We start from the raw sequence: 27,855 nt of genomic DNA on the forward strand, positions 1-27,855 counted from the left end.
CCGCGCTCCAGTGCGCGCCCCAGATGCTGAGATGCGCGGCTTGAGGACAGACAGCCCTGGCCCAGAGCTTTGTTCCCGCGGGATCTTGTAGAGGGTGTGAGGCGGAGTCGGCCTGGGCAGTTCCCGCGTGCCTGTCAGGAAAGCTGTTGAGACATGTGGGCCAGGGCCCGCCTCACCCCCGGGGAGAAAGTCGGCAGCCCGTTAGCCTCCGGTCGGGCGCACTCCGAAGGACTCGCCGTTCTTCAGGCCCTAGCGCCCGACGCTGGGCAGTGCACCTCAGTAAAACCCCGCAGTAATTGAATGAATGAATTCTCCAGCCCCGGCTGTAGCTGGCCTCTGTTCCAGGGCGAGAACTGGGGCGGGGAACGGAGATGTCGAAATAGAGGGAGATGATTCAGAGGTCGGACTGGAGGCAGCGTCCTGAATGCATCAGAGAAAGTACAGTAACTAAGGGGAAGCTCTAACGTACAGCTTGTCCTGACTCAGAAACATCAGCATCCTGTCCCTGAGCTGACTTACTGAGGAACCCCGCCGCCTGATGATGAATGACTGCCTTTTGTGATAAGACCGATGTCCTTCCCAGTCGAGTCAACTGGAGTCTGGAGAGGTGCGCTCCTTTTTGTAGAACAATGAACGTGATTCTCAACCTTCAGGCACCTCTGGGGCAGAGCCGTCGCGCTGGAGCTGCCGCTGCACAGAGATGCTCGGAAGCAACGCTAGAGCTGCAGCCTCTGCTGAGAAGGAGCACAAGCTCCTTTTCTACTCCAACTGCCCAACTTCGTCAGGATTCTTTCACTGGGCGTGTTTGCTCAAGCCTCGTGGTTGTTTTCAGCTCTTGTCTTTACTACCCGTTTTACTGAGCTGATGATGCAATTGTGGTTTTTTTCCGTTTATAGCTTTTCTTTGATAGGGAAGTTTTCCTTTTCCTCCCTAAAGATTAGCTCTTCTCTCCAGGCCTCTTTTGAGGAAGAAAAACTTCTTTTACTCACTTATTCTTTTCTTCTTCAGCAGTGGCTATTTAACCTTTGCGCAGCGACCTTTTGGGAAATTATAAGAGCCACAAATGTTCTTCTCCCACTTCTTGGCCCTCACGCACACAGAATTTTGCATTTCAATTTTGAGTTTCAGAGCCTCTGAAGGTGACTTGTGAACTCTCTAGGGGCCTATTAGCCTCAGGTTAAGAACCCTTCCCCTACAGGGTGTTCATTCTTCCCTATTCTATAGCTCATTTCCCTTGAGAAAGGCAGAGAGCTCAAAAAGAAACCCACTCAAGCCTGGTAGAGTATGCGTTGCTGCCAAATGACTCCAGTAATGACCTGTACCTCTATGCCCTTTCTTTTCCTAAACCCTACAGTTTTTTTACCTTTTTGTTTTCAGTTACCACAAATGACCTTCACAAATCAAATGATCTTTTTATTATTTTTCTTGACTGAGATATAACACTCATTGACCCATCCTGCACTGAAACTTTTTGCTAACTTCAGGAACCACACTGTTCTAGTCTACCTTTTAGAGTCCTCAATCCTACACTTCTCTAGTTCTTGAGGAGGACTATTCCTAAAGGGCTAATGTTTTTTGCTCATCTTTAATACTTTGGAGAACTTTGCCATTTCAAACCTATTTTCCTCAGTGGAGTCCTATCTCTCTCTTATTTCATACTTTTTTTGTTGTTTTTTAAAGATAAGGTCTAGCTCTTGCTCAGGCTGGTCTCAAACTCCTGAACTCAGGCAGTCCACCGCCTCAGCCTCCTGGAGTGCTAGCATTACAGGTGTAAACCACCACACCTGGCATCTTATTTCATACTTTTAACTGAAATGTCCATGGGAACATTCATTTAGTAATATTTATTGAATATTAATTGCGTATTTGAAGTTGGAGACACACAGCAGATTCCATGCTTTTCTGAAGCCTACTTTTTAGTAGGGGAAGGGGTGGCAGACAGAAAAAAAAAAAAAAAAAGAAAATATCAGATAGCTTTAGGTACTGTGCTGATAATTGAAATCCACTGGTATGATATAGTGTAACAACTGGGTTGCTACATTTGTGAGGCCAGGGAAGGCCTTTCTGAGATGATACTTAGGATAAGTTCTAAATGACAGGCAAGAGTGAGTCATGACAGACCCGGAGAAAAGCATTTCAACAGAAGAAACAGTAGGTACCAACAAACTTAAAGAGAGAATAACTTTGGTGTATTAAGGAATGGAAAGAAGGCCATTCTTCTTTATGTGGCTGGAACATAGTGAGCAAGGTGGGAAGTGATAGAAGAGGCTGAAAGATAGACCGGGAGTGAATATCTACCTTAATTTCTGACTTAGCATGTCCATTCCAAACTCAGTCTTTCCACCCTCACACCAACCAATTCCTCCAAAATTTTCATTTTCTCTGAAAGTATTTACAATTTGCCCAATCACCCAATCAATGAGACTCTAAGGACTTCCTCGATTTCTTTTTTTCTTAATTTAGAGATACTCTCTCTTTTTTTTTTTTAAAGAAAATTTTTTTATTAAATCATAGCTGTGTACATTAATGCAATCATGGGGCACCATATACTGGTTTATTTGACATATTTTCATCACACTGGTAACATAGCTTTCCTGGCATTTTTTTTAGTTATTGTGTTAAGACATTTAAGTTTCACATATACCCTTGTAAGATGCACCGTAGGTGTGGTCTCACCAACAGAAATTTTTTTTTTTTTTTTTATTGTTGGGGATTCATTGAGAGTACAATAAGCCAGGTTACACTGATTGCAATTGTTAGGTAAAGTCCCTCTTGCAATCATGTCTTGCCCCCATAAAGTGTGACACACACCAAGGCCCCACCCACCTCCCTCCTTCCCTCTTTCTGTTTCCCCCCCCCCATAACCATAATTGTCATTAATTGTCCTCATATCAAAATTGAGTACTCTCTTAAGCCGGAGTGCAATGGTGCAATCATAGTTCAATGCAGCCTTTAACTCCTAGGCTCAAGCAATCCTCCTACCTTAGTCTCCCCAGTAGCTGGGACCACAGGCACATGCCACCACACCTAGCTAATTTTTCTCTGTTTTTTATAGAGATGAGGATCTCACAATGTTGCCCAGGCTGGTCTCAAACTCCTGGCTTCAAATAATCCTCCCACCTTTCCTCTGAAAGTGCTGAGATTATAGGTATCTCTGCTATGCCTACCCAATTTCCTTTCTTGAATCTTTCATGACCACCCATTCAGGATCATTATTATTCTGAAATATTTATTTTGTTCATGTTCTCCTTTTCCTCCCCATTGATTTACTTCCCTTGATTCTGATGACTTTACATCTGTATTGCAATAACCTCTTGAAAGATCTCCTTGCCTCTAGGATCCCCTAGCCTCACCAGTGTTTTGATTCTTCCCTTTCCAGGTACGTGGCAGTATATCCTTTCCATCTTTTTGAATGGCCATAAGATTTGCTTTGGCCTGGGAAATATCAGGGAAGCATGAACACATTTCCTCCTCTGCCATATGACTGGTGAATGTTCAGCCTGGGCCCTGTTGAGGATTCTCTCCCTTTCTTTCAGATGGACTATAGGCATCCATGAGAAATCTATGTTAAGATACAGAGCTTTTAGGATTATTCCATATCAAAGCATAATCTAGCCAGTGCTTTTCAGACTTAAATGTGATAGTAAATGCCAGCGGTGCCTGTGGCTCAAAGGAATAGGGCGCTGGCCCCATATGCCAGAGGTGGCGGGTTTAAACCCAGCCCTGGCCAAAAACTGCAAAAAAAACAAACAAACAAAAAAGTGATAGTAAATGGTATTAACCTGGACAATTAGTTAAAATGCAGAATATATTTCTATAGTTCTAAGTAGAGCTTAAGATTCTGCATTTTTGTCTGGCTTCCAGGTAATGTTGATGCTGCTAGACCCTGGACCATACTTTGAATAATGATAACCTAACCCATCCTGACGGATACATCCTCCTTAACACACCTATGGACATATCCATATACACTGTCCTACATCTCACCAGCACTAAACCTTCCTGAGAAACAAATTAGTAAGCACTAAACCTTCCTGAGAAACAACTTTGTTGATGATATTCTTTTTTTCTTTTTAATTTTCTTATTTTTTATTTTTATTTCTTTACTTTTTTGTTGTTGTTGAGACAGTCTCAGTTTGTCACCCTTGGTAGAGTGCTGTGGTGTCATAGTTCACAGCAACCTCAAACTCTGGGCTCAAGCCATTCTCCTGCCTCAGCCTTCCAGGTAGCTGGGACTACAGGCACCTACCACAACTCCCAGCTATTTTTAGAGATGAGGTCTCGCTCTGGCTCAGGCTGGTCTTGAACCTGTGAGCTCAGGCACTCCACCCACCTCAGCCTCCCAGAGTGCTAAGATTCCAGGCATGAGCCACCACACCCAGCCAAGGAAGATATTCTTTTTTTAATTTTTTTATTTTTTTGCTCATTTCTATCATATATCCTAATTATCTTGATGGAAACATGTTGTAAATTTTGTAAATAATACCCCCCAAACAATTATTTTTAGCTTTTTATACCTCTTAGTCATATAATACTTTCTCTTCTTTTCTGTTTATTTCTACAATGTAGATAAAACTGCTCTCTTAAAAGTATCTACATACTGGCTGGGCAAGGTGGCACACCTGTAATCCTAGCACTCTGGGAGGCCAAGGTGGGTGGATAGCTTGAGCTCACTAGTTCAAGAGTAGCCTGAGCAGCAGCGAGACCCCATCTCTACCAAAAATAGGAAAAAAAAAAAAAAGAAAAGAAAAACTGAGGCAAGAGGATCGCTTGAGCCCGAGAGTTTGAGGTTGCTGTACACAGGGCGACAGCTTGAGATTCTCAAAAAAAAAAAAAAAAGAAAAAAGTATCTACTTATGTACCTGTCCAGACAAAGTGTTCCCAAACTGTAATCTAGGATATAATACCCTGTACTTAGGAAACCATTTGATTTAATAAGAATTTCCCATTCGGGCGGCACCTGTGGCTCAGTGAGTAGGGTGCCGGCCCCATATACTGAGGGTGGCAGGTTTGAACCAGGCCCTGGTCAAACTGCAACAAAAAATAGCTGAGTGTTGTGGCAGGCACCTGTAGTCCCAGCTCCTCAGGAGGCTGAGGCAAGAGAATTGCCTAAGCCCAAGAACTGGAGGTTGCTGTGAGCTATGATGCCACAGCACTCTACCAAGGGTAACAAAGTGAGACTGTCTCTAAAAAAGAAAAAAAAAATTCCCCTTCTCAGATGTTTACATGTTCTGTTAATTCTATCAAATATATATACATGTGTATACAATTATATATGTATATACATGTGTGTATATATATTTATTTATGTTTTTGAGACAATGTCCTGTGTTGTTGCCCAGACTAGAATGCAATGGCATCATCATAACTTACTGCAGTCTCAAACTCATGGGCTTAAGTAATTTTCCGGCCTTCCAAGTAGCTGGGACCTAAAAGTACATACTATGCCTAGCTAATATGTGTAGTTTCGAAGAGACAAGGTCTCACTATGTTGTTTAGGTTCGTCTTAAGCTCCTAGCCTGAAGTGATCCTCCTTAGCCTCCCAAAGTGCTGGGATTACAGGTATGAGTCACTGCAGTGGGCCTCAAATATATAATTTTAAACTTGTTTAAATCTTGAAATTACAAACCTATGTATAATATGTCGCCAATACCAATACATAGGTTTTTTGTTTGTTTGTTTGAGACAGAGTCTCACTTTGTTGCCCTTATTAGAGTGCTATGGCATCATAGCTCACAACAACCTCAAGTTCTTGGGCTCAAGTGATTCTCTTGCCTCAGCCTCCCAAATAGCTGGACTACAGGTGCCCACCACAATGCCTGTCTATTTTTAGAGATGGGATTTTGCTCTGGCTCCAGCTGGTCTCAAATTCATGAACTCAGGCAATCCACATGCCTTGGCCTCCCAGAGTGCTAGGATTACAGGCATGAGCCACCTCACCCAGCCTCTAATACATAGGTTTTGCAAATAGTCAACTATATTTCATTGGATTGTTTGAGGATTAAATTAGAAAAAGAATGTTTATTATTTTTTTCCTTATATCTGTCCATGAACCATCACAGAAATGAAAAGCATCATATTACCTAACTCTTAACTGAGAAACCAAACGATCATGACTAATCACTATCTTTTGCTTGTTTACACAATCAACTTGTTGCAAGACTACACACCAAATTTGGGATATCTCACAAATAACCCTCCTTTTTCCCCAACAATAACATCTTTACTTCAGTCTCACATCATATGTGACCTTAGTTATTTTATGTCAAAAACAGTAGTCTAAATCCTTAAGTAAAATGGCTAAAATTACAAAGCTTTCCTTGAATGTTATCGAAGTCTATTGTTCTTGACATAAAAAAAAAGATAAACTATCAGCAAGGGATGAGGTTTGGATTGTTTAGGCAAGTAGATGTGCTGTATTTCTAATGCTCTGTGGTACTGAATCCTTTGTAAATATGGGATGCGTTGTCAAAGCAACTATCCAGGGTTATGGAGGAAGCAAACATTAACAATATCAACATTAACACAAAACTAATTATGGCAGCACATGTGGTCCTCAATCCTATAAACCTTGAATCCCTGAGTCATCTGAGTGTGTGATTTTCACAGCTTTCTACCATTTTTTACTATATTTTTATTGCAGGCACATCCCTGATTCTCTTATTTGATCTTCTGGCTCATCCAATGCTCATTTCTTCATTGCCTCCTTGTAATCAATCAGCTCTTTCCTCTTCATTCCTTAGTCTTTCATACCTCTACAGCTTACTCATTATAAACGAGCATATAGAAGTCCAAGCATTTACATCAACTGCACAAAAAGAAACAATCTAATATTTTAGGAAGTGGAAAGTTATACTCACTGTGACAAAGATAAATTACTTTATCTTTGGATTTAATTCACCTCCTTCTGAGTTATTTATAGGGCTTCAGTTCTATTCTATGTATGCCCAGCACTATGTAAAGTAACTAAGAATAAAGAGGGACACAGTGAAAAACACTAAAAGTGAAGAATAAGGCCAAGGTCTGTGGATCACACCTGTAATCCTAGCACTCTCGGAGGCTGAGGTGGGTGGATTGCCTGAGCTCCTCAGTTTGAGACAGCCTGAGCCAGAGTGAGAAACCATCTCTAAAGATAGCCAGGCATTGTAGCAGGCGCCTTAGTCCCAATTACCAGGGAGGCTGTGGCAAGAGAATTGCTTTGAGCCCACGAGTTTAAGGTTGCTGTGAGCTAAAACACCATGGCACTCTACTGAGGGTGACCAAGTGAGACTCTGTCTGAAAAAAAAAAAAAAAAAGGATAAACAAAAAAGGAAAGAATGAGCTGTGGTTCTCCTTTGTAAGAAACATGTGATCTACATGATTGCAAGAGGGACTTTACCTAACAATTGCAATCAGTGTAACCTGGCTTATTGTACCCTCAATGAATCCCCAACAATAAAAAAATAAATAAAAAATAAAAAATAAACATGTGATCTTTGGTGAAAAACACATGCATTCGTATGTTATACAACAATGGCTAACTTCTATGAAGGGCTTACTGCATGCCAGTATCTATTGCTCCCTGGCAAATTACCACAAAATTTGGTGGCTTAAAACAATAGTGAATGTCAATTATCAGTTTGTGTGAGTGAAGAATTTTATATAGTTTGCTAGAGCTATAGATGCCTAAATGTTTGACTGGGGCTGGAGAATGCACTTCCACAGTGACTCACAGGATTGGCAAGTTGATGCTGGCTGAAGACAGAAGGCCTCAGTTCTATATATGGGCATCTCCAGGGAGCTGCTCAAGTCTCCTTGTGACTAGTGGCACATGGCAGCATATTCTTGGAAAATTATTACATCAATTTTTATTATACATCTATAAGATTATATAGTAGTATCTCTTTTTTTTTTCCACACCTGTTTGGTGGTGTGAATATATAGTAGTATCTCATTGTTTTAATTTGCATTTCCTAACTAACTTCTTATGTATTTATTTGCCATCTATACATCTTTTTTGTGAAGAGAAATCTTTTGTCTATACTTTTTTTTTTTTTTGAGACAGAGTCTCACTTCGTCACCCTTCGTTTAGTGCCGTGGCATCGTACCTCACAGCAACCTCAAACTCTGGGACTCAAGTGATCCTCAAGTGATCCCACCACAATGCCCAGCTATTTTTTAGAGATGGGGGTCTCTAAAAAATGAGCTCAAGTGATCCGTCTGCCTCGGCCTCCCAGAGTGCTAGGATTATAGGTGTGAGCCACCTCGCCTGGCCTCATTTATACTTTGTCTGTTTTTGTATTATTTATTTATTTATTTATTTATTTTTGAGACAGAGCCTCAAGCTGTCACCCTGGGTAGAGTGCTATGGCATCACAGCTCACAGCAACCTCCAACTCCTGGGCTCAAGTGATTCTCCTGCCTCCGCCTCCCAAGTTGTGCCAGGTGCTGGAACTACAGGTGCCTGCCACAATGCCCAGTTATTTTTTGATTGCAGCCATCATTGTTGTTTGGTGGGCCCAGGCTGGATTCCAACCCTCCAGCTCAGGTGTATGTGGCTGGCGCCTTAGCAGCTTGAGCCACAGACACTGAGCCTGTATTATTTAATTTTGAAGATGCTTTTTATATTCTGGATACAAGTCCTTTATTGAATATGTAATTTGCAAGTATTTTCTCCCCCAGGGTATAGCTTGTCTCTTCATTATCTTAGTTGAGTTTATTTTTTTGAGACAGAGTCTCATTTTGTTGCCCAGCTAGAATGCTGTGGGGTCAGCTGAACTCACAGCAATCTCAAATTCCTGGGTTCAAGTGATTCTCCTGCCTTAGCCTACCAAGTAGGTGGGACTACAGGTGCCCACCACAACACCTGGCTTATTTTTTCTATAATATTTTTAGTAGACATGGGGTCTTACTCTTCTTGCTCAGGCTGGTCTCAAACTCCTGAGCTCAAGCAATCCTGGCCCCAGCCTTAGTAGAATCTTTTGAGGAATGGATCTTAATTTTAACGAAGACCAACTTATCAAGTTTCTTTTTTTTGAATGTGGATCTTGCTTTTGCTGTTGAATTGAAGACAACCTGGCTAAAACAAAGGTCACCAAGATTTTCTCCTATTTTTTATTTTATAAATTTTAGCCCTTATGTCTAGGACTATGATCTATTTCCTTTTAAAAAAAAAATCCTTTTAAATTATTTCTTTTCTTTTTTTTTTTCTTTTGAGACAAAGTCTCACTTTGTCACTATCAGTAGAGTCCCATGATGTCATAGCTCACAGCAACCTCAAACTCTTGGGCTCAAGCAATCCTCTTGCCTCAGCCTCTGGAGTAGTTGGGACTACCGGTGCCCACCACAACACCCAGCTATTTTTAGAAATGGGGTTTGCTCTTGCTCAGGCTGGTCTTGAACTCATGAACTCAGGCAATCCACCACATCAGCCTCTCAAAGTGCTAGGATTATAGGTGTGAGCCACTGAGCCTGGCCTCTATAATCTATTTCAATTTAGTTTTTACATGTGATGTTAGGGTTTTTGCTACTCAGTTTTTTACTCAACATTCTTTGAGATCCTCTCATATGTGTTCACACAGAGCTTACTTATTCATTTTTAGAGCCAAATTCCTGCTTTGATGGAGCTATTATTATTCTAGATGCAGGGAGTCAGACAATAAGCATTAAAAACACATTCTATGTAAAATGGTGATTAGTAAGGAAGGGGGATAGGAAGTATGGGTGGTAAAGACAGTTCTAATTTTATTTATTTTATTATTTTTTATTTATATTTATTTTTATTTCAAGACAGAGTCTCACTTTGTTGCCCTTGGTAGAGTGCCATGGAGTCTCACTTTGTCACTATCAGTAGAGTCCCATGATGTCATAGCTCACAGCAACCTCAAATTATTGGGCTCAAGTGATACTCTTGCCTCAGCCTCCCAAGTAGCTAAGACTACAGGCACCTGCCACAACGCCTGGCTGTTTTTACAGAGGGGGTCTCGCTCTGGTTCAGGCTGGTTTTTCTATTTTTGGTAGAGACGAGGTCTCATTCTGACTCCTGAGCTCAGGTGATCCACCCACATCAGCCTCCCAGAGTATTAGGATTATAGGCGTGAGCCACTGTGCCCAGCCTAGAAGTTGGTATTTTCTTACTTTGTCACCCTCAGTAGAGTGCTGTGGTGTCATAGCTCACAGCAACCTTCAACTCTTAGGCTCAAGAGATCTTCTTGCCTTAGCCTCCCACCTAGCTGGGACTACAGGTGCCCACCACAACACCAGCTATTTTTGGAGACGAGGTCTTGCTCTGGCTCAGGCTGGTCTTGAACTTGTGAGCTAAGGCAATCCACCTGCCTTGGCCTCCCAGAGTGCTAGGATAATAGGCATGAGCCACTGGGCTGGCCTAGAAGTTGGTATTTTAATAAAGACTGAAGGAGATAAGGGAGCATGACACCAGGTAGGAAGAACAGATGCACACAATCTCTGGGAAGGAAACACTAAGTACAAAGTACAATGCCAGAGAGGGCCTGTCAAGTTCTAGAAATAGTAAGGAGTAGACTATGTGTGACTGCAGTAGAGTGAGTGAAAGGGATCACAGTAGAAAACAGGTTAGGGAGTTAAGAGGAATGTGTAGAGGCAGATCACACAGGCCCTTAAAGGTTGTAGGCTGTGAGGACTTGGGCTTTTCTCTTGTGTGAGATAAGATACTGGAAGGGTTTGGAAGACTGTCAAGATCTGGCTTAGATGTGTAAGAGTCACAGTGATGGCAATGTCCACAAAGGACTGCAGGGACAAAGGTAAGAAATGCAGAAAGATCAGCTACTATAACAATCCAGTAAGAAATAGTAGTAGTTTGAACCAGCATGGTAACCAGGGGTTTAGTGAGAAATGGCTGGCTTCTGAATATGCTTTTAAGGTAGTACCAACAGGCTTTGCAGATGGGCTAGATGCGGGGTGTGAAAGCAAGAGAGGAATTAAAGATGACTCTGAGATTTGGAGCCTCAGCATCTGAAAGCATAGAGTACTTTTACTCACTCACCAACATAGTGTCAATGTAGTTATCAAACACTTCAGTCTTTGCTTTCACAGTTGAAAATGGTGTCCGATGTAGCTTCCCCGCTACGTTTCAATTGTGAAAATTTTCAGACAAAAGATCAAAAGAATAGAACCCATTTTATGTTGACTTAAATAATAAAAAATTTACTAGCTCCAATAACTGGATGTTCAGAGATAGTTCAGGTTTGGTTTGACTCCACTGGCTTAGCGATGTCATTAAGAATTCAGAGCTAGGTACGGCACATACCTGCACTCCTAGCTACTATGGAGGCTGAGGTGGGAGGATGAGGGGGAAGGATCATTTGAGTTCAGGAGTTCAAGGCTATCATGAGCTATGATCACACCTATGTACTCCAGCTTGGGTGACAAATCACCCTTCTGAAAAAAAATCTGGGGTCTGGGGGTAGTGAAGGGAGGGGAGGGGCAGGGAGAGAGGGAGCATTGTTCCCTTACATGCTCTCTAAGAAAAGCAAACACACTTTTTATTTGCCCAGCAAGAATGTCTCTTCATCTGGAATTGGGCCATGTGCCAACTCCTGAAACAATAGCTGTGACCAAGGGTTGGGATTTTGCTCATTATTTTAGGCCTGGACATCTTTCCTTCTTTTTTTTTTTTTTGCAGTTTTTTGGCCAGGGCTGGGTTTGAACCCACCACCTCTAACATGTGGGGCTGGTGCCCTACTACTTGAGCCACAGGTGCCACCCCAGGCTGGACATCTTGATTGCAACCTTATTAGAGACCTTGAGTGAGCTGCTTTCAAATTCCTAACCCACAGAAACTCTGAGAGATAATGCTTACTGTTATGTTAAGTAAGATCATATAGGGCATTATAACCACACATATTAATTAGGACACTACAGGTAACAGAAACCCTAATTCAACATATTAAAGAAGTTTGGGGGTAATCTGTTATACAGCGATAGATAAATGACACAGGGACTCTTATCCTCTGTTCTCTTCGGTCTTGTCTGCCACCATCTTGCCTGGACTTCTTTTCTTTCATATCTTTTCTTCTTTCCTTGTCAGAGCTCCTCAAACCCAGTTTCTAGAGGCAATACTTACAATTCCTGGGGTGTTTTATTTTTTTTTGCAGAGTAATTTAAGTCCTTTTGTTCTAAACCTCTTCCATCTAGGTTAAGCCCAAGAGATCTCACCTTCTGTGACCAAACACACCCAGTAAGAGAGACTAAACAGAGAGACTTTGTTTTCCTACCAGGCCCACGGGTACCAGGTCAACTGCCCTAAGGGAAGTATATACAGGATATAAGCAAAGTCTTACAAGAGAAGAGAGTAAGAAGCATCTAAGTTGACTGTGGGAGCTCATGGAGGAAGTGATATTTGAGTTGAGTTTTTAAGAATAAGTAGAAGGGGGCGGCGCCTGTGGCTCAAGGAGTAGGGCGCCGGTCCCATATGCCGGAGGTGGCGGGTTCAAACCCAGCCCCGGCCAAAAAAAAAAAAGAATAAGTAGAAGGTCATTTGGTAGAGAAAGGAATGAAAGTCAGTTATGCAGAGGTAACATCAAGTAGAAAAGTTCAGAGCTGAGGAAAGGTATAATCAATTCTGATAACTTTAAATATGTGGGGGTTCTGGGTGACAATACCTATTGGGGAGCTTGGAAGGTGTTGGGGCATAGATCATATAGGGCATTATAACCACACATATTAATTAGGACACTACAGGTAACAGAAACCCTAATTCAACATATAAATTAAGAATAATAAGGGGGGGCTGGGTGCAGTGGCTCACACCTGTAATCCTAGCACTCTGAGGGGCCAAGGTTGGAGGTTAGCTTGAGCTCAGGAGTTTGAGACCAACCTGAGCAAAAGCAAGACCCACTTCTACAAAAAATAGAAAAATTAGCTGGGCATGGGCCTGTAATCTTAGCACTCTGAGAGGCTGAAGAGGGAGGATCACTTGAGCTCAAGAGTTGGAGACCAGCCTGAGCAAGAGCAAGACCCTGTCTCTACTAAAAATAGAAAGATTAACCGAGTGTTGTAGTGGGCACCTATAGTCCCAGCTACACAGGAAGCTGAGGCAGGAGGATCACTTGAACCCAGATGTTTGAGGTTGCTGTGAACTAGACTAATGGCCCAGCACTCTAGCCTGGGAAACAGAGTTAGACTCTGTCTCAGAAAAAAAGAAAAAAAAGGTAGGGCCTTCTTTTCTTTCTCTTTCATTGTGTAAGCCTTTTATTGACTTGTATCTCTTTTAAAGATGGAGAAAACTTTTGTCAGAAATGTCTTCCCATGGCTGGGCATGGTGACTCACACCTATAATCGTAGCACTCTGGGAGGCCAAAGCAAGTGGATTGTTTGAGCTCAGGAGTTTAAGACCAACCTGAACAAGAATGAGACACCGTCTCTACTAAAAATAGAAAAACTGAGGCAAGAGTATCACTTGAGCCCAAGAGTTGGAAGTTGCTGTGAGCTGTGGCGCCAGGGTATTCTACCCAGGGCGATAGCTTGAGACTGTCTAAAAAAAATAAATAAAGGGCAGTGCCTGTGGCTCAGTGAGTAGGGCGCCAGCCCCATATGCCGAGGGTGGTGGGTTCAAACCCAGCCCTGGCCAAAGTGCAACAAAAAAAAATAGCCGGGCGTTGTGGCGGGTGCCTGTAGTCCCAGCTGCTTGGGAGGCTGAGACAAGAGAATCGCGTAAGCCCAAGAGTTAGAGGTTGCTGTGAGCCGAATGATGCCACGGCACTCTACCCGAGGGCGGTACAGTGAGACTCTGTCTCTACAAAAATAAATAAATAAATAAATAAATAAATAAATAAGGTCTTCCTTCTTTCCTGACATTCCCGCAAACAGATGCCTTCTCTTCAGCCTTATTAGCTAAAATTGCGTCATGTACCCATGTTTTTTTTTTTTTTTTTTATTGTTGGGGATTCATTGATGGTACAATAAGCCAGGTTACACTGATTGCAATTGTTAGGTAAAGTCCGCTGTGTACATTAATGCAATCATGTACCCATGTTTAAACCAACGTTTGTGAGAGAATGTGCCCACCATGAATGATTTAGACCAATCCCACTTTACTCCATTAGGAGGGTTGGAGCTAGGCTCCAACCTCACCCTTTGAGCACCTGACCAGACATGTTGAGTGTGATCACTTGGTAAGTTAACAAGGTGGAAAAGAGAATATTGGCTTTGGGGGTAGGCAGTCTGCAGAATCTGCCACACCATATTGAGGAATTTGGATTATATCTGGCTGGGATAAGGAACTACTAAAGGATTTTTAAACCAAGAAGTAACATGATTAGATTTCCTAATGATAACAGAATGGAGGGGTACTCAAGAGGGGCAAAGGTCTGGAGGCAAGGACACCAGTTGGCAGACTTCCTTACTAGATACTGGAAAAGATTTTAGGCACTGGAATAAAGAACACTTAGAGACCAATTAGATAGAAATAGGGAAAGAAAGGGAAGAGATTTTAGAATAACTCCCACACAGGTTCCCAAGTGAGGAATATGGATGGGAGAGGTTTGGGTGAATAAAGTAAAAGTGGAGAATTAATACATTTGGTTTTGGTACCTATATGACAGATGAAGAGAGATGAATGAACTTGGAAGGGAAAGTGAAGATCACATTGCTTAAATTCCTTCAAAGGTCAAGGAAGGAGAATTGATAAGTCGAAATGAATCAATACCGACAACCAACACCTAATATGGGACTGGTTTGCTGCTTTTGCTCAGGGCTGGGCATCATGAACATCTTGAGAAAAATTGCAAGTGTAATTGTAGACAAGCTTTAAAGAGCAGTTAAAAACCTGTTTTGAAATATGGGTTTCTATATTTTGTTTCAACATGTTGAGTGACAGCAAAAGAAAGAGAAATGGTTTTACCTCTTTTTACTTGGCCTGCTGACTAGAAACCTCAGAATTCAGCCTGTGAGCTGTTGATCAGATAAACATTGCAGATTTTTGTAAAGAATCATGCTTAACAAATGTTTGGGAGCATATGAACTTACTGAAGGAAACCAGTTTGGTCTGGATAATACTTCCTTCAAAGAAAGTATAATGAAAAAAAGTTGGGATTAAAATGTCAGTTTCTTTTTTGCTGTATGACAATAGTTATGAAATATAAGTTAAATGATGTTTCAATGTATCTTTGAACTGCACGTTAATAAAGTTCATAAACCATATAAATTACATATTGTTTAAAAAATAGAAAATAATTCTATTTCCACTCAAAAACACCTATTTTGTGAAACACTGGAGTTTGAAATACGTATAGATTAGACTTAGAACTCACAGAAGGCAAATTGAAGAAATGTTTTTTTTCTTTTGAGACAGAGTCTCATTTTGTTTCCTTCCGTAAAGTGCCATAGAATCATAGCTCATAGCAACCTCAAACTTTTGGCTCAAGTGATTCTCTTGTCTCAGCCTCCCGAGTAGCTGGGATTACAGGCACCGGCCACAATGCCCAGCTATTTTTAGAGACGAGGTCTTGCTCTTGTTCAGGCTGGTCTCAAAACTGTGAGCTCAGGCAATCCACCCACCTCGGCCTCTCAGAGTGCTACGATTACAGGGGTGAGCCACTGCACCTGGCCCAACTTGAAGAAATTTTAAAAAATTATTTCAAAACTTTTGTTGAGTCCTTTCTATGTCTAACTTGTTCTAAGCATTGAACTGGGGTCTGGAATAACAAAAATACTGGATATTTGTATGGTTTTGTGGTTAATCCCAACTTCATGCAACTATTTTACTCAATATGGTTTCTGTGACCCCGATAAAGAATAAGACTTGAAGCAGAGTGGGATTGAGAAACAGAGAAGAGAACTGAGAATTGAAGAAGAAAGGCACATTAGGAAGCCCACCTGGGTTGGGAGAGTAGTGAAGGGGAAAATCAATAGTCCTGAGAGACTGAATATATAAACAGGACAATGGCCAAATCAAACATGACAATAAGAACTCTGACCCACACCCTCTGCAGCTGCCAGCCCAGAATGATCAGAACTTGGTCAATGACCATCAGCTTCTCTATTTTTTATACCATCCTCCCCCCTCCAACCCAGGACCAACTAGAGACAGCTGAATATGCTGTCCCAAACTAATCACAAAAGATGCTCTGCTTCTAGTTAGCCCACCTCCAGCTTCCCCACACTAATACCATCAAGTCAGAACATACATGAAACTTCTCCCTTTCCCCCCACTATTAAGCTTTCCCATTCCTCTTTGGATGGAGAATGGCAGCCTTTGAGTCTGCCAAACATGAATGATGGTGACTGATTCCCTTGTTATAACACATTTTGAATAAAGGACCTCTCTGTTCTCATTTGGGTGATCTTTGTTTCCCCCTCCACAGTCATTCATTCATTTATTATACATCAGTTGTGTTTTATGTGCCAGACTGTGGCTAGCATTGGGAATACGTACAAGCAGATAGTCCCTAACTTCAAGGATATTCTGTCTAGTGGGACAGATACATAAATATAACTGTAATGCAATGTACTAAGTGAAACAATAGGAATGTATAAATGAGGTGTAGTAGGTGGAAGAAGGCTTTTATGGGAACAGTGACCCTGAACCCAAGCCATCAGGGATGAGTGAGAGTTAGTCTGTCTAAGAGTCTGGGGAAGGTTATTCCAGGTAGGTGGAGGGATCAGAACGCAGGGGTGCATTGCTGATAAGGAAGCATGATAAAGAAGGCACGAGCGGCTGAAAATGTGACGGGGTGGATCATGGACTGTGATGGATGTGCCACGTTGGAAAGCGCTTGAACTTTATGCTGTCCAAGCAGCTCCCTCCTGGAAACGAGACACATGGCTTGTATAAGCAAGAAAGAATTTAAAAATAATAATAAGGAACGGTTGCCTTTCTACTAGTGTAAGTTCCAGCCGGGATGGCAGCAACACAGAAGTTTATAAGGTTTGGCACATTGTAGACAATCAGTGAACGTTGAAAGAATGCATAGAGGCGCTTTGGTGTCGAAGTCATTGTTCCTGATTTATGTCTTTCTCACAGGACAAGACAATAAGGTCAGGGCATCAGTTTGGGAGGTGAGAGCGAAGGTTTGATGTAGGAGAACTGCCATTCTGGAGTAGAGATGATGGGCACGAAACCTCCAATAGGTTGTAGACAAGAAATGTACGGTTGCGAACACCTCGAGACCCACGCACCGGAGTTGCCCTGTCCCAGACGCAGCCGCGGGGAGGCAACCAGCCCGGAGCTCCCGCCCCAGCAAGGGCAGCTGGCTCACAGCAGCACAGCACAACTCACCTGTGCACTCAACGCCAGCCCTTGTGTGAGTGTGAGTGTGTGTGCGTGTGTGTTGGGCGGGGCGGGGGAGCTTGGCACCACGCCTTTCCGATTGGGTGCGGCTCAAAATCGGGGGCGGGCTTTAGAGGAGCAGCGCTCTTGGGGATTGGCCGTCTAGCAGACCGACGTGCTGCCGACTGTGCTGGTTCGCCAGCGGCTCCGGCCCGGGGAAGGCGGGACACTTTCGGCGGGTCCCCTGTTGGTCATTGGCTCCCTGCGGTTTCCTTGGGGACGTGGCGCCGCTGCCTGTGCGGGGCCTCCTTCCGGCTAGCGAAAGGCAGCCGGCAGCTGCTCTGGACCCAGCGCAGCGGTGCCGAGGGAGCCGGTGGGCTGCTACATCCAGTGAATGTGGGCGGGAGAGGGCTGCAGAACAGGGAGAGGAAGCCCGCGCCCCACTCCTGCCACTTGGGGACTGTCAGACCCTGGAGGACGGAGCTGGCCCACGAAAACGCCCCGCTCCCGGGATGCCCAGGTAGGGTCGCTGGGCCTGAGGAACGAGTGGACACATCCAGAGCGGGAGCCCAGGAGTGAGTGGGAGCTGTGGAATTCTCGTGGTGCTGTGGAATTCTGGTCTCGTGGACACTGCTGGAGGGAAGCCTGAAACCAAACAACTCTTTACAGGCTGCAGGCTCAGGAGATGCCCGGGACAAGGAGGCCACCGTCTCAGGGCAAAAGGAAAAGGAGGTGACAGGCGTCGAGACCACTGAAGGGACCCCATGGCTAGGTAAGGCTGCAGGCTTTCTCTCCGGCGGGGGTCTCGGTGGTGGATGGCTGGCATGTTGGGGGCCCTTGGGAGGCTGTTACAAGCGAGATTTGCCTTGGGGCTGAACTTTGCATCAGGGTCTGGTGGATGCCAGGCCACCAAAGCTGTATTCTTTTGAAGGCACATATGGTAATAATTTCCAGCCGACAATCCCAGGGACACGAATGAGTTTTCCCTTGTCAGCTTTGAAAAGTGTTAAGATGTGGCTCAGTGAGTAGGGCGCCGGCCCCATATGCCGAGGGTGGTGGGTTCAAACCCAGCCCCGGCCAAACTGCAACAGAAAAATAGCCGGGCGTTGTGGCGGGCGCCTGTAGTCCCAGCTACTCGGGAGGCTGAGGCAAGAGAATCTTGTAAGCCCAAGAGTTAGAGGTTGCTGTGAGCCGTGTGACGCCACGGCACTCTACCCGAGGGCGGTACAGTGAGACTCTGTCTCTACAAAAAAAAAAAGAAAGAAAGAAAAGTGTTAAGATTGTAAACATTCTTTTTGACTTTGTATCTGAGTGACGCTAGATGTCCCTTGAAGGGATTAAACAAAGTTTTTTTTTTTTTTTTTTGCAATGAACTTTAAAAGCAAACAGACTGAGGTCCTTTGAATCAATACAGAAGGTGAGCTTCACAGCTGACTACTCTTAAGCATACATTCTAATATTCTGAAGCTTTTAAGAAAGATTAATGTAGATGTACATGTCCACTACGGGACAGTTGTCAAACAGAGTAAGTGAAGGGTAGATGCATAGCAGAAGGTATGGAGTACTGCTATTTGTGTAAAACCAGGGAAATGGGAATACACAGATGTCTTACTGTATGTATTGCTGTATATTTATGCTTGTGTATTCATAGAATATCCCTGGAAAAGTATATGGGAACTGGGTAGCTGTGGGGCAGGGAATAGGGGGTCAGGGCAAAAGATTCACTTTTCGCTCCACAGTATACCCTTTTAAATTATTCCATTTGGTTTTTACCACATGCATATTTAATCTTTTTTTTTTTTTTTGTAGAGACAGAGTCTCACTTTATGGCCCTCGGTAGAGTGCCGTGGCCTCACACAGCTCACAGCAACCTCCAACTCCTGGGCTTAAGCAATTCTCTTGCCTCAGCCTCCCGAGTAGCTGGGACTACAGGCGCCCGCCACAACGCCCAGCTATTTTTTGGTTGCAGTTCAGCCGGGCCGGGTTTGAACCCGCCAGCCTCGGTATATGGGGCCAGCACCTTACTGACTGAGCCACAGGCGCCGCCCCTGCATATTTAATCTTTTAAAATATTTTTTAAATATCTGTTGAATAAATTTTCTGACCATCTAGGTTTTTTGTTTGTTTGTTTGTGACAGAGTCTCACTATGTCGCCCTTGGTAGAGTGCTGTGGCATCACAGCTCACAGCAACCTCAAACTCTTGGGTTTAAGAGCAATTCTTTTGCCTTAGCCTCCCAAGTAGCTGAGACTACAGGCTCCCGCCACAACGCCCACTATTTTGTTGTTGTAGTTGTCATTGTTGTTTAGCAGGCCCGGGCTGGGTTTGAACCCGCCAGCCCCTGTGTATGTGACCAGCACCCTAACCGCTGAGCTACAGGTGCTGAGCCAGACCATCTAGTTTTTTTGACAGCATTCTTGGTGGGCCTTGTGATTGATTCTTTGATTTTATTAGGTTACTCAGGGAGATGGGGTCTTTTCATTAACATGAGATTCTGTCTTTGATTTGTACTTAAAAGTGCAGTGTTTGGAAAAAGAGTGGAAGTAGAATATGTACTAGAAAGTCCATGAACCATATAGGTCCTTTTCTAAAATTTGAGCCTAAGACCTGCTGCGATGGCTCACCCCTATAATCTCAGCACTTTGGGAGGCTAAGTGGGAGAATCCGTTGAAGCCAGGAGTTCAAGACCTGCCTGAGCAACACATCAAGACCCCATCTGTCAAAAACAAAATATAAAGATTAGCTGGTCATGGTAGCATATGCTGGTATTTTTAGCTACTTGGGAGACTAAGGCAGGAAGATCCCTTGAGCCCAGGAATTCAGTGCTGTACTGAGCTATATCATGTCACTGCACTCCTGCCTGGGTGACAGAGAAACCGGTCTCTTAAAAAATAAGTTAATTTAAAAAATTGAGACTAAAAGGACATTTAGACTTCTATTGGCATTAATTTTTGTCTTTATTAGAAGGTCTTTTATCTAATTAAAAAAAATTTTAAGCACTCAATTGTAGACACTTTTCAGACTTACTAATGTTTGTCTCATTTCAGGATCAGTTTTTCCTACCTCTGTCCAGCCTCATGGTACTTCACTCTGCCTACAGTAAGCCCATTTCCTCGTCAGCGAGTGGCACTCCTGGGACTCTTTTTCATATCTTGTCTCTTTTTACTTTTGTTAATCACGGACTTTCAACATTGGGGTGCTTCATTACCACGAGATAAGCAATATGAAAGGTGAGTCAGCTTTAGATCATTCTGATCAGACTTGGCACTGAAATCATAAATATTTTAATTAGCTATTTAACACACTACCACCTTTGACTCCTTTGGGGCATATTGTATTTCTATTAGTAAAATTGCATGTCATTTTATTACATAAAGAAGGTTTTAAGCCCCATTTTGGTATTGTTCAATTTGATTGAACTCATTCACAACTAAAATCCTAGCACTCTGGGAGGCTGAGGCAGGAGGATTGCTTGAGGCCAGGAATTTGACACCGGCTTAAGCAAAAGCAAGACCCCTTCTCTACACAAAATAGAAAGATTAGCCAGGCATGATGGTATTCACCTATAGTCCCAGCTGTTCAGGAGGCTGTGTAGGATAATATTTAGAAATAAACATATCCTACATTAAGCACACAAAGTGAATTCAGTGTGAGTTTAAAATGACTTGCTTTTCTTCCAGAGGCTTAAGGGACCTGGACCCCCCTGGGATACACGCAGAGTTGGCTTCCCTGGAGTTATTCCATAAGCCATTTCTCTGAAGCTGTACACCCCATGAAGCCTGAGATCAAAGGGCATGCTGCCCTTTCTCAGAGATATGGGCCAGAGGGTTGACGTATGTTAACAACATATTGTCAGAGGTCTGTAGGGGCTCTGTCCTGAGGAAAAGACACAGTCATTACTTCATATTGAGTAAACTGAGTGACTGCTTGAAGATATTCGTCCATTAACTCTGTTCCCCTGTGGCTACTTTCTTCTTTATGATTTTGTTTACACACTTGCCCAGAGATTAGTCAGTGTTTAGAAGAAGATGTTTACTGCAAAAGTGATTGTGTTGATGTGGTAACAGGATATTTCCTTTGTAATTGATTTCAGATAGGTAAATTGAGGTAATGGTGAAAATAACAGATAATAGATTAAGTATGTATGTGACAAGAAAAGTATAAAATCAAACCCCTAAATAAAGATCTTTGCTACACGCCATCTCATCTCGTGTAGTCTGTTTCTTGACTGAATAATTACAGGAGCGAGTTTACACCCACGGAAAAGGTGCTGTTCGTTCGTGTCTCTGGTCATGTAACAGGCTGAGGCAGGAAGATTGCTTGAGTCCAGGAGTTGGAGGCTGTGGGGAGCTATAATGGCACCCCTGCTCTCTATCCTGGGCAACAGAGTAAGACCCTGTCTCAAAAAAAAGAGAAAAAAAAAAAAGAATCTAACAACAGAATACTTTCATTACTGTCATTCTTCTCTTCCCCTTGGTCTTTGTGCTATTATCATACATTTTATTTCTACGTATGTTATAAACTTGTAATATTATTTACTCAATTATCTTTTCAAGAGATTTAAAAAATAAGCAAAAAGGCACCATGGCACTCTACAAGAGTGACAAAGTGAGACTCTGTCTCAAAAAAAAAAAAAAGGGCTTATATATTTACCCATTTATTTACCATTTCTTAACTTTTTTATTCCTTTGTATAGAGTCATTAACATTTCTATGTGGTATTATTTTCCTTTTACCTAAAGAACATTCTTTGAACTTTCTAGTAGTGCAAGTCCATAGATGATAAATTCTTTTCAACTTTTGTATGACTGAAAAAGTTGTTTTGGTTGTTTGTGTGTGTGTGTTGCCCAGGTTAGAGTAGTGGTATCACCATAGCTCACTACAGCTTCTAATTCCTGGGATCAAGTATTTCTCCTGCCTCAGCTTCCTGAATACCTGGGAGTACAGGTGTATAGGCCACCACAACTGACTAATTTTTCTATTTTTAGTAGAGATAGGGCCTTGCTTTTGCTTAAGCTGTTGTCAAACTCCTGGCCTCAAGCAATCCTCCTGCTTCAGCCTCCCAAAGTGTTAGGATTTTAGTTGTGAGTGCTGGGATTTGGGGTGTGAATGCTAGGATTTTAGGTATGAGTTACTGGTGCTGGGGACTGAAAAAATCTTTCTTTTGCTTTCCTTTTGAAAGAAATGTTTATGTAGGGGTGTCCAACCTTTTTTCTCTCTGCCACACATTGGAAGAATTAGAGTTGTTTGGGGCACATATTAAATGCACAAACACTAATGAAAGCTGATTAGAAAAAAAAAAAAAAAAAGGTCTGTGCCTACTTTTCTTTCTTTCTTTTTTTTTTTTTTTTTTTTGTAGAGACAGAGTCTCACTTTATGTAAACCCTCGGTAGAGTGCCGTGGCCTCACACAGCTCACAGTAACCTCCAACTCATGGGCTTAAGCGATTCTCTTGCCTCAGCCTCCCAAGTAGCTGGGACTACAGGCGCCCGCCACAACGCCCAGCTATTTTCTGGTTGCTTTGCATTTTGGCCGGGGCCGGGTTTGAACCCGCCACCCTCGGTATATGGGGCCGGCGCCTTACCGACTGAGCCACAGGCGCCACCCTGTGCCTACTTTTCATGATATGAGGCACCAAAGAAAAACAGAAAAAAGTCAGGCTGAGGCAGGCGGATTCCCTGAGCTCACTAGTTCAAGACCATCTCTGAGCTAGAGTGAGACACTGTCTCTAAAAATAGCCGGGCACTGCGGAGGGTGCCTATAGTCCCAGCTACTTAGGAGGCTGAGGCAAGAGAATCACTTGAGCCCAAGTGATTGAGGTTCCTATGACCTATGACGCCATGGCACTCTACCAAGGGTGACATAGTGAGACTCTGTCTCAAAAAAAAGTCCTTACCTAATCAGTATGGGGCCATGGGCCAAAGGTTGGACACTCTTGGTTTATTGGGTATAAAACTCTAGGTTGATCATTCTTTTGTTTCATTACTTTAACCCTTTAACTGCAGAGCCCTCAGAAACAACAATGACTAAAACCCAAACAACTCTTTACAGGCTCTTCATGCCAAATGAACGTCTTGTATTGAACTCCTAAAGGTGGAGTTCACAATCAGAATGTTAAAGATGATGCACCACTGTCTTTTGGCTTGCGTTTTTTCCTGAGGCGAAGTCTGCTGTCATTTTAATTTTTGTTCTCTCTGTCATTGTGTCTTTTTCCTCTGTTTTTAAGTTTTCTCTTTATCACAGATGTTAAACAATTTGATTATGATGTGCTTTGGTATAGTTTTCTACACAATTCTTGCGCTTGTGATTTGTTTATTCTTGGATTTATGGATTTCTAGTTTTCTTATTATTCATTTTTTAATTAAACAAAAATCTTAAGAGAATGGGGTCTTGCTCTGTTTCCCAGGCTGTAGTGCAATGGCGTGATCAGAGCGCTCTACTGCCTTGAACTCTTGGCTTTAAGCAATCCTTCTGCCTTATCCTTCTGAGTAGCTGGGATTACAGGTGCAAGCCACTGCACCTGAAGGAGTTATAGTTTTTTGGGTTTTTTTTGAGACAGAGTCTCACTTTGTCACCCTTGGTTGAGTATGGTGGCATCATAGCTCACAGCAACCTCAAAGTCTTGGGCTCAAGCAGTTCTCTTGCCTCAGTCTACCAAGTAGCTGGGACTACAGGCACTGGCCACAATGGCCCTTTAGAGACAGGGTCTTGCTGTTACTGAGGCTGGCTCCAACTCTTGAGAGTCCACCTGCCTCAACCTCTCAGAGTGCTAGGATTACAGGCCACCATGCCTGGCTGGAGTTAAAGTTTTTAATCAAATTTAGAAAAATTTTGACCATTCTTTCTTTCTTTTCCTTTTCTTTTCTTCTTCTTCTTTTTTTTTTTACAGGCACCCGCCACAACATCAGGCTATTTTTTTGTTGCAGTTGTCATTGTTGTTTAGCTGGCGTGGGCCCGGTTCAAACCCACCAGCCCTTGGTGCATGTGGCTGGCACCATAGCCACTGTGCTATAGGTGCCCAGCATTGACCATTATTTCTTTTTTTTTTTTTTTTTTGTAGAGACAGAGTCTCACTGTACCGCCCTCGGGTAGAGTGCCGTGGCGTCACACGGCTCACAGCAACCTCTAACTCTTGGGCTTACACGATTCTCTTGCCTCAGCCTCCCGAGCAGCTGGGACTACAGGCGCCCGCCACAACGCCCGGCTATTTTTTGTTGCAGTTTGGCCGGGGCTGGGTTTGAACCTGCCACCCTCGGCATATGGGGCTGGCGCCCTACTCACTGAGCCACAGGTGCCGCCCGACCATTATTTCTTAAAACATTTTTCTGTCCTGCCTGAAGTCTCCTTTTGGAGCTCTAATTACATGTCTATTGACTTGTGTGACATTTTCCCATAGCTCACTGAAATGCTATTTTTTTTTTTTTTTTAGTCTCCTTTCTCTCTGTCTTTCATTCTAGCTATTTTATTCCTGTGCTTTCAAGTTCATTGGTATTTTTTTCTGTAGTATCAAATCTGTTAATTCTATCTAGTAAAAGCCGAATACCTTTTCTCACAGAAAGTACATCTGATGGCTAGGCACAGTGGCTCACACATGTAATCCCAGCACTTGGGAGGCTGAGGGTGGTGGATTGCCTGAGCTCACAGGTTCCAGACCAGCCTGAGCCAAAGCCAGACCCCATATCTAAAAAATAGCTGGGCATTGTGGTGGGTGCCTGTAGTCCCAACTACTTGGGAAACTGAGGCAAGAGAATCACTTGAGCACAAGAGTTTGAGGTTGTTGTAAGCTATAACTCCATGGTACTCTACCAAGTTGAGAAAGTGAAACTCTGTCTCAAAAAAGAAAAAAGGAAGTACATCTGAATTGTTTAATACTTTTAATGCAGTACCAATTGCACAGATCTGTGTTCTTTTTTTTTTTTTTTTTTTTTGTAGAGACAGAGTCTCACTGTACCACCCTCGGTAGAGTGCTGTGGCGTCACACGGCTCACAGCAACCTCTTAACTCTTGGGCTTACGCGATTCTCTTGCCTCAGCCTCCCGAGCAGCTGGGACTACAGGCGCCCGCCACAACGCCCGGCTATTTTTTTTTTTGTTACAGTTTGGCCAGGGCTGGGTTTGAACCCGCCACCCTTGGCATATGGGGCCGGCGCCCTACTCACTGAGCCACAGGCGCCGCCCCAGATCTGTGTTCTTTTATCGTAGGATTCATTTTGCCATTTTTTTTTTAATTTAGAGTCTTTTTTAACATTTTTTATTTTTAATTATGATGGTACATAATAGTCATTTGTGAAATTACTTTCTGATGAGGCTATAAAATTAAATGATGACATATTGTGTTCATCATCTTCAATAAAATTTTCTGGCTTGTTTATTATTTTTCAAATTTTCACTTTATTGCAGCTCAGATATATATCAGTTAGGAGGCTTTGGGCTGCAAGTAACAGCCAAACTGACTGAAAAAGTAAGAAAGTATATTGGCTCACATAGCTTGAAGTTCGGGGTAGAGGGACTACAAATTCAACACTGGCTGGCAGGATGGGAGTGTCTGTCTCTCCTCTCTATTGTCAGCTTGCCTTTTTTTTAGACAGATTCTCACTTGGTCACCCTTGATGGAGTGCCGTAGTGTCACAGCTCATGGCAACCTCAAACTCTTGGGCTCAAGCGATTCTCTTGCCTCAGCCTCCCAAGTAGCTGGGACTACAGGTGCCCACAACAATGCCTGCATATTTTTAGCCCTCTGGCTCTGGCTGGGCTCAAACCTGTGAGCTCAGGCCCTCCACCTGTCTCAGCCTCCCAGAGTGCTAGGATTACAGGTGTGAGCCACTGCACCCGGCCACAGGTCACTTAGTAGTTGCAGAATAGTAGACAGTAGCAACCAGGGCAATATGCAGCCTCTCTCATGTCCCGCAGAACTGAAAGTCAAGCTTTCCATGGCTGTCTTCTAACAGTGGAGAAGCACCTTCTAAGAATCCTGTAGGAACCCTTACCTTGAGTCTTTTTTGGTCAGAATTGGGACATATGCCTACTCTCTTTTTCATTTCTTAGTCTGTCTCCAGAATTTCTCAAATGTTCACTTTGGTCACTAATTAATTAATTCAACACATTTTTTAAGCAGTTATTGTGTGTACATAATAATAGACACCAGATATAGAGACTTGGTTCTTTTTTTCAAGAAGCTTGTGTTTTCAGCCTTGGCTTCTTTTTTTCACTCCTCCTCCCCAGAAGTCCTAGAAACAGGTGTTTTCAACCTTGCCTTTTCTAACATCCCTATTCATTTATATTTTCAACTCTTCCTTTATAGAAGAGGAAACACCATTTGGAATACTACAAGTCAACAACTGACCTTAAGAAACTTGTTAACTTTGGGCAGCGCCTGTGGCTTAAAGGAGTATGCCAGACATGGCAGGTTTAAACCCAGCCCTGGCCAAAAACTGCAAAAAAAAAAAAAAAAAGAAAGAAAGAAAAAGAAACTTGTTAACTTTGGAGACTTAAATCTATTATTTGAATTTCTTTAACGCTTATTGGTATTTTCTTAGCAGACTTGAGCACAGTTTCCCACTGGAAGACAAAATATTCTTTTTTTTTTTTTTTTGTGGTTTTTGGCTGGGGCTGGGTTTGAACCCGCCACCTCTGGCATATGGGACCAGTGCCCTACTCCTTGAGCCACAGGCGCCGCCCGGAAGACAACATATTCTAATTATGGAATTCCATGTAGGTTAACTACCCTGTTTCCCTGAAAATAAGACATCCTCCGAAAATAAGACCTACTTACAGGAAAGATAAGACGTCCCCTGAAAATAAGACCTAGCGTATCTTTGGGAGCACACCTTAAAATAAGACACTGTCTTATTTTCGGGGAAACAGGGTAATGTGATTAAAGACTATCAGAGAGTGAATGGTGAGTTATATGGCTGGAGAGCTAGATCAGGCTCAGTCTGTTAAGCCATTTTAGGGGGTTTGGACATTATCCTAAGGACAGAATGAAGGCTTTGAAAGATTTTGAAGACTGGTATGTATATGATCTGAACAGCTTTGTAAAGAAAGCTCATCTTGTTCGGTATTGTGGAAAATGAATTGGAGGGGAATAAAAAAAAAAAAAAAAGCATGGGGACTGATTGGAATACAGATGCTCCTCAACTTATATTGGGGTTATGTAAGTTGAAAATATCCTAAGTTGAAAATGTATTTCATATACCTAACCTACCAAACATCTAGCTTACCTTAAAGGTGATCAGAACACTTACGTAACCTGCTGTTAGCCAAAATCCTCTAACACAAAGCCTATTTTATAATAAAGTGTTGACTGTCTCATGTAATTTACTGACTATTATACTGAAAGTAAAAAACGAAATGGTCATATCTCTACTCAAAGTAAAGTTTCTACTGAATTGTACAACTTTAAAAGTTGTAAGGTGGACCACTGTAAGTTGGGGACCATCTGTACTTTAGTTGAGAGATGATTGTGGCCTGAACTTTGGTGACTTCTATGAAAATATAGAGAAGCAAAAGCATTTGAGTGTTATGTGGGAGGCTTAGTGATCTATATTTCTTGACTACCAACTGTACCTCAAGTGGCCAGATCTAATTAATACTTACTAGATTGAATTAATTAAAACAAGTTAGCCACAGAGCTG

General features: G+C 42.7%; 1 protein-coding gene across 2 annotated transcripts in view; it reads left to right on the forward strand.

Moving 5' to 3' along the window:
• Positions 1–17,506: 17,506 nt before the first annotated feature.
• ENTPD7 (ectonucleoside triphosphate diphosphohydrolase 7) overlaps positions 17,507–27,855 on the forward strand; it is a 62,256-nt gene continuing 51,907 nt past the window's right edge. The window contains exons 1-3 of one of the 2 annotated variants that reach the window (XM_053582920.1): positions 17,507–17,744; positions 17,894–17,996; positions 20,271–20,453. In XM_053582920.1, coding sequence (XP_053438895.1) covers positions 17,989–17,996; positions 20,271–20,453 — 191 coding nt within the window. In that variant the 5' untranslated portion in view covers positions 17,507–17,744; positions 17,894–17,988. Of the gene's footprint in view, positions 17,997–20,270; positions 20,454–27,855 lie in introns of both variants that reach the window. The other variant, XM_053582919.1, reaches the window with a different exon arrangement.

The sequence above is a fragment of the Nycticebus coucang genome, chromosome 3 (genome assembly GCF_027406575.1).
Source record: "Nycticebus coucang isolate mNycCou1 chromosome 3, mNycCou1.pri, whole genome shotgun sequence".
Lineage (NCBI taxonomy): Eukaryota > Metazoa > Chordata > Mammalia > Primates > Lorisidae > Nycticebus > Nycticebus coucang.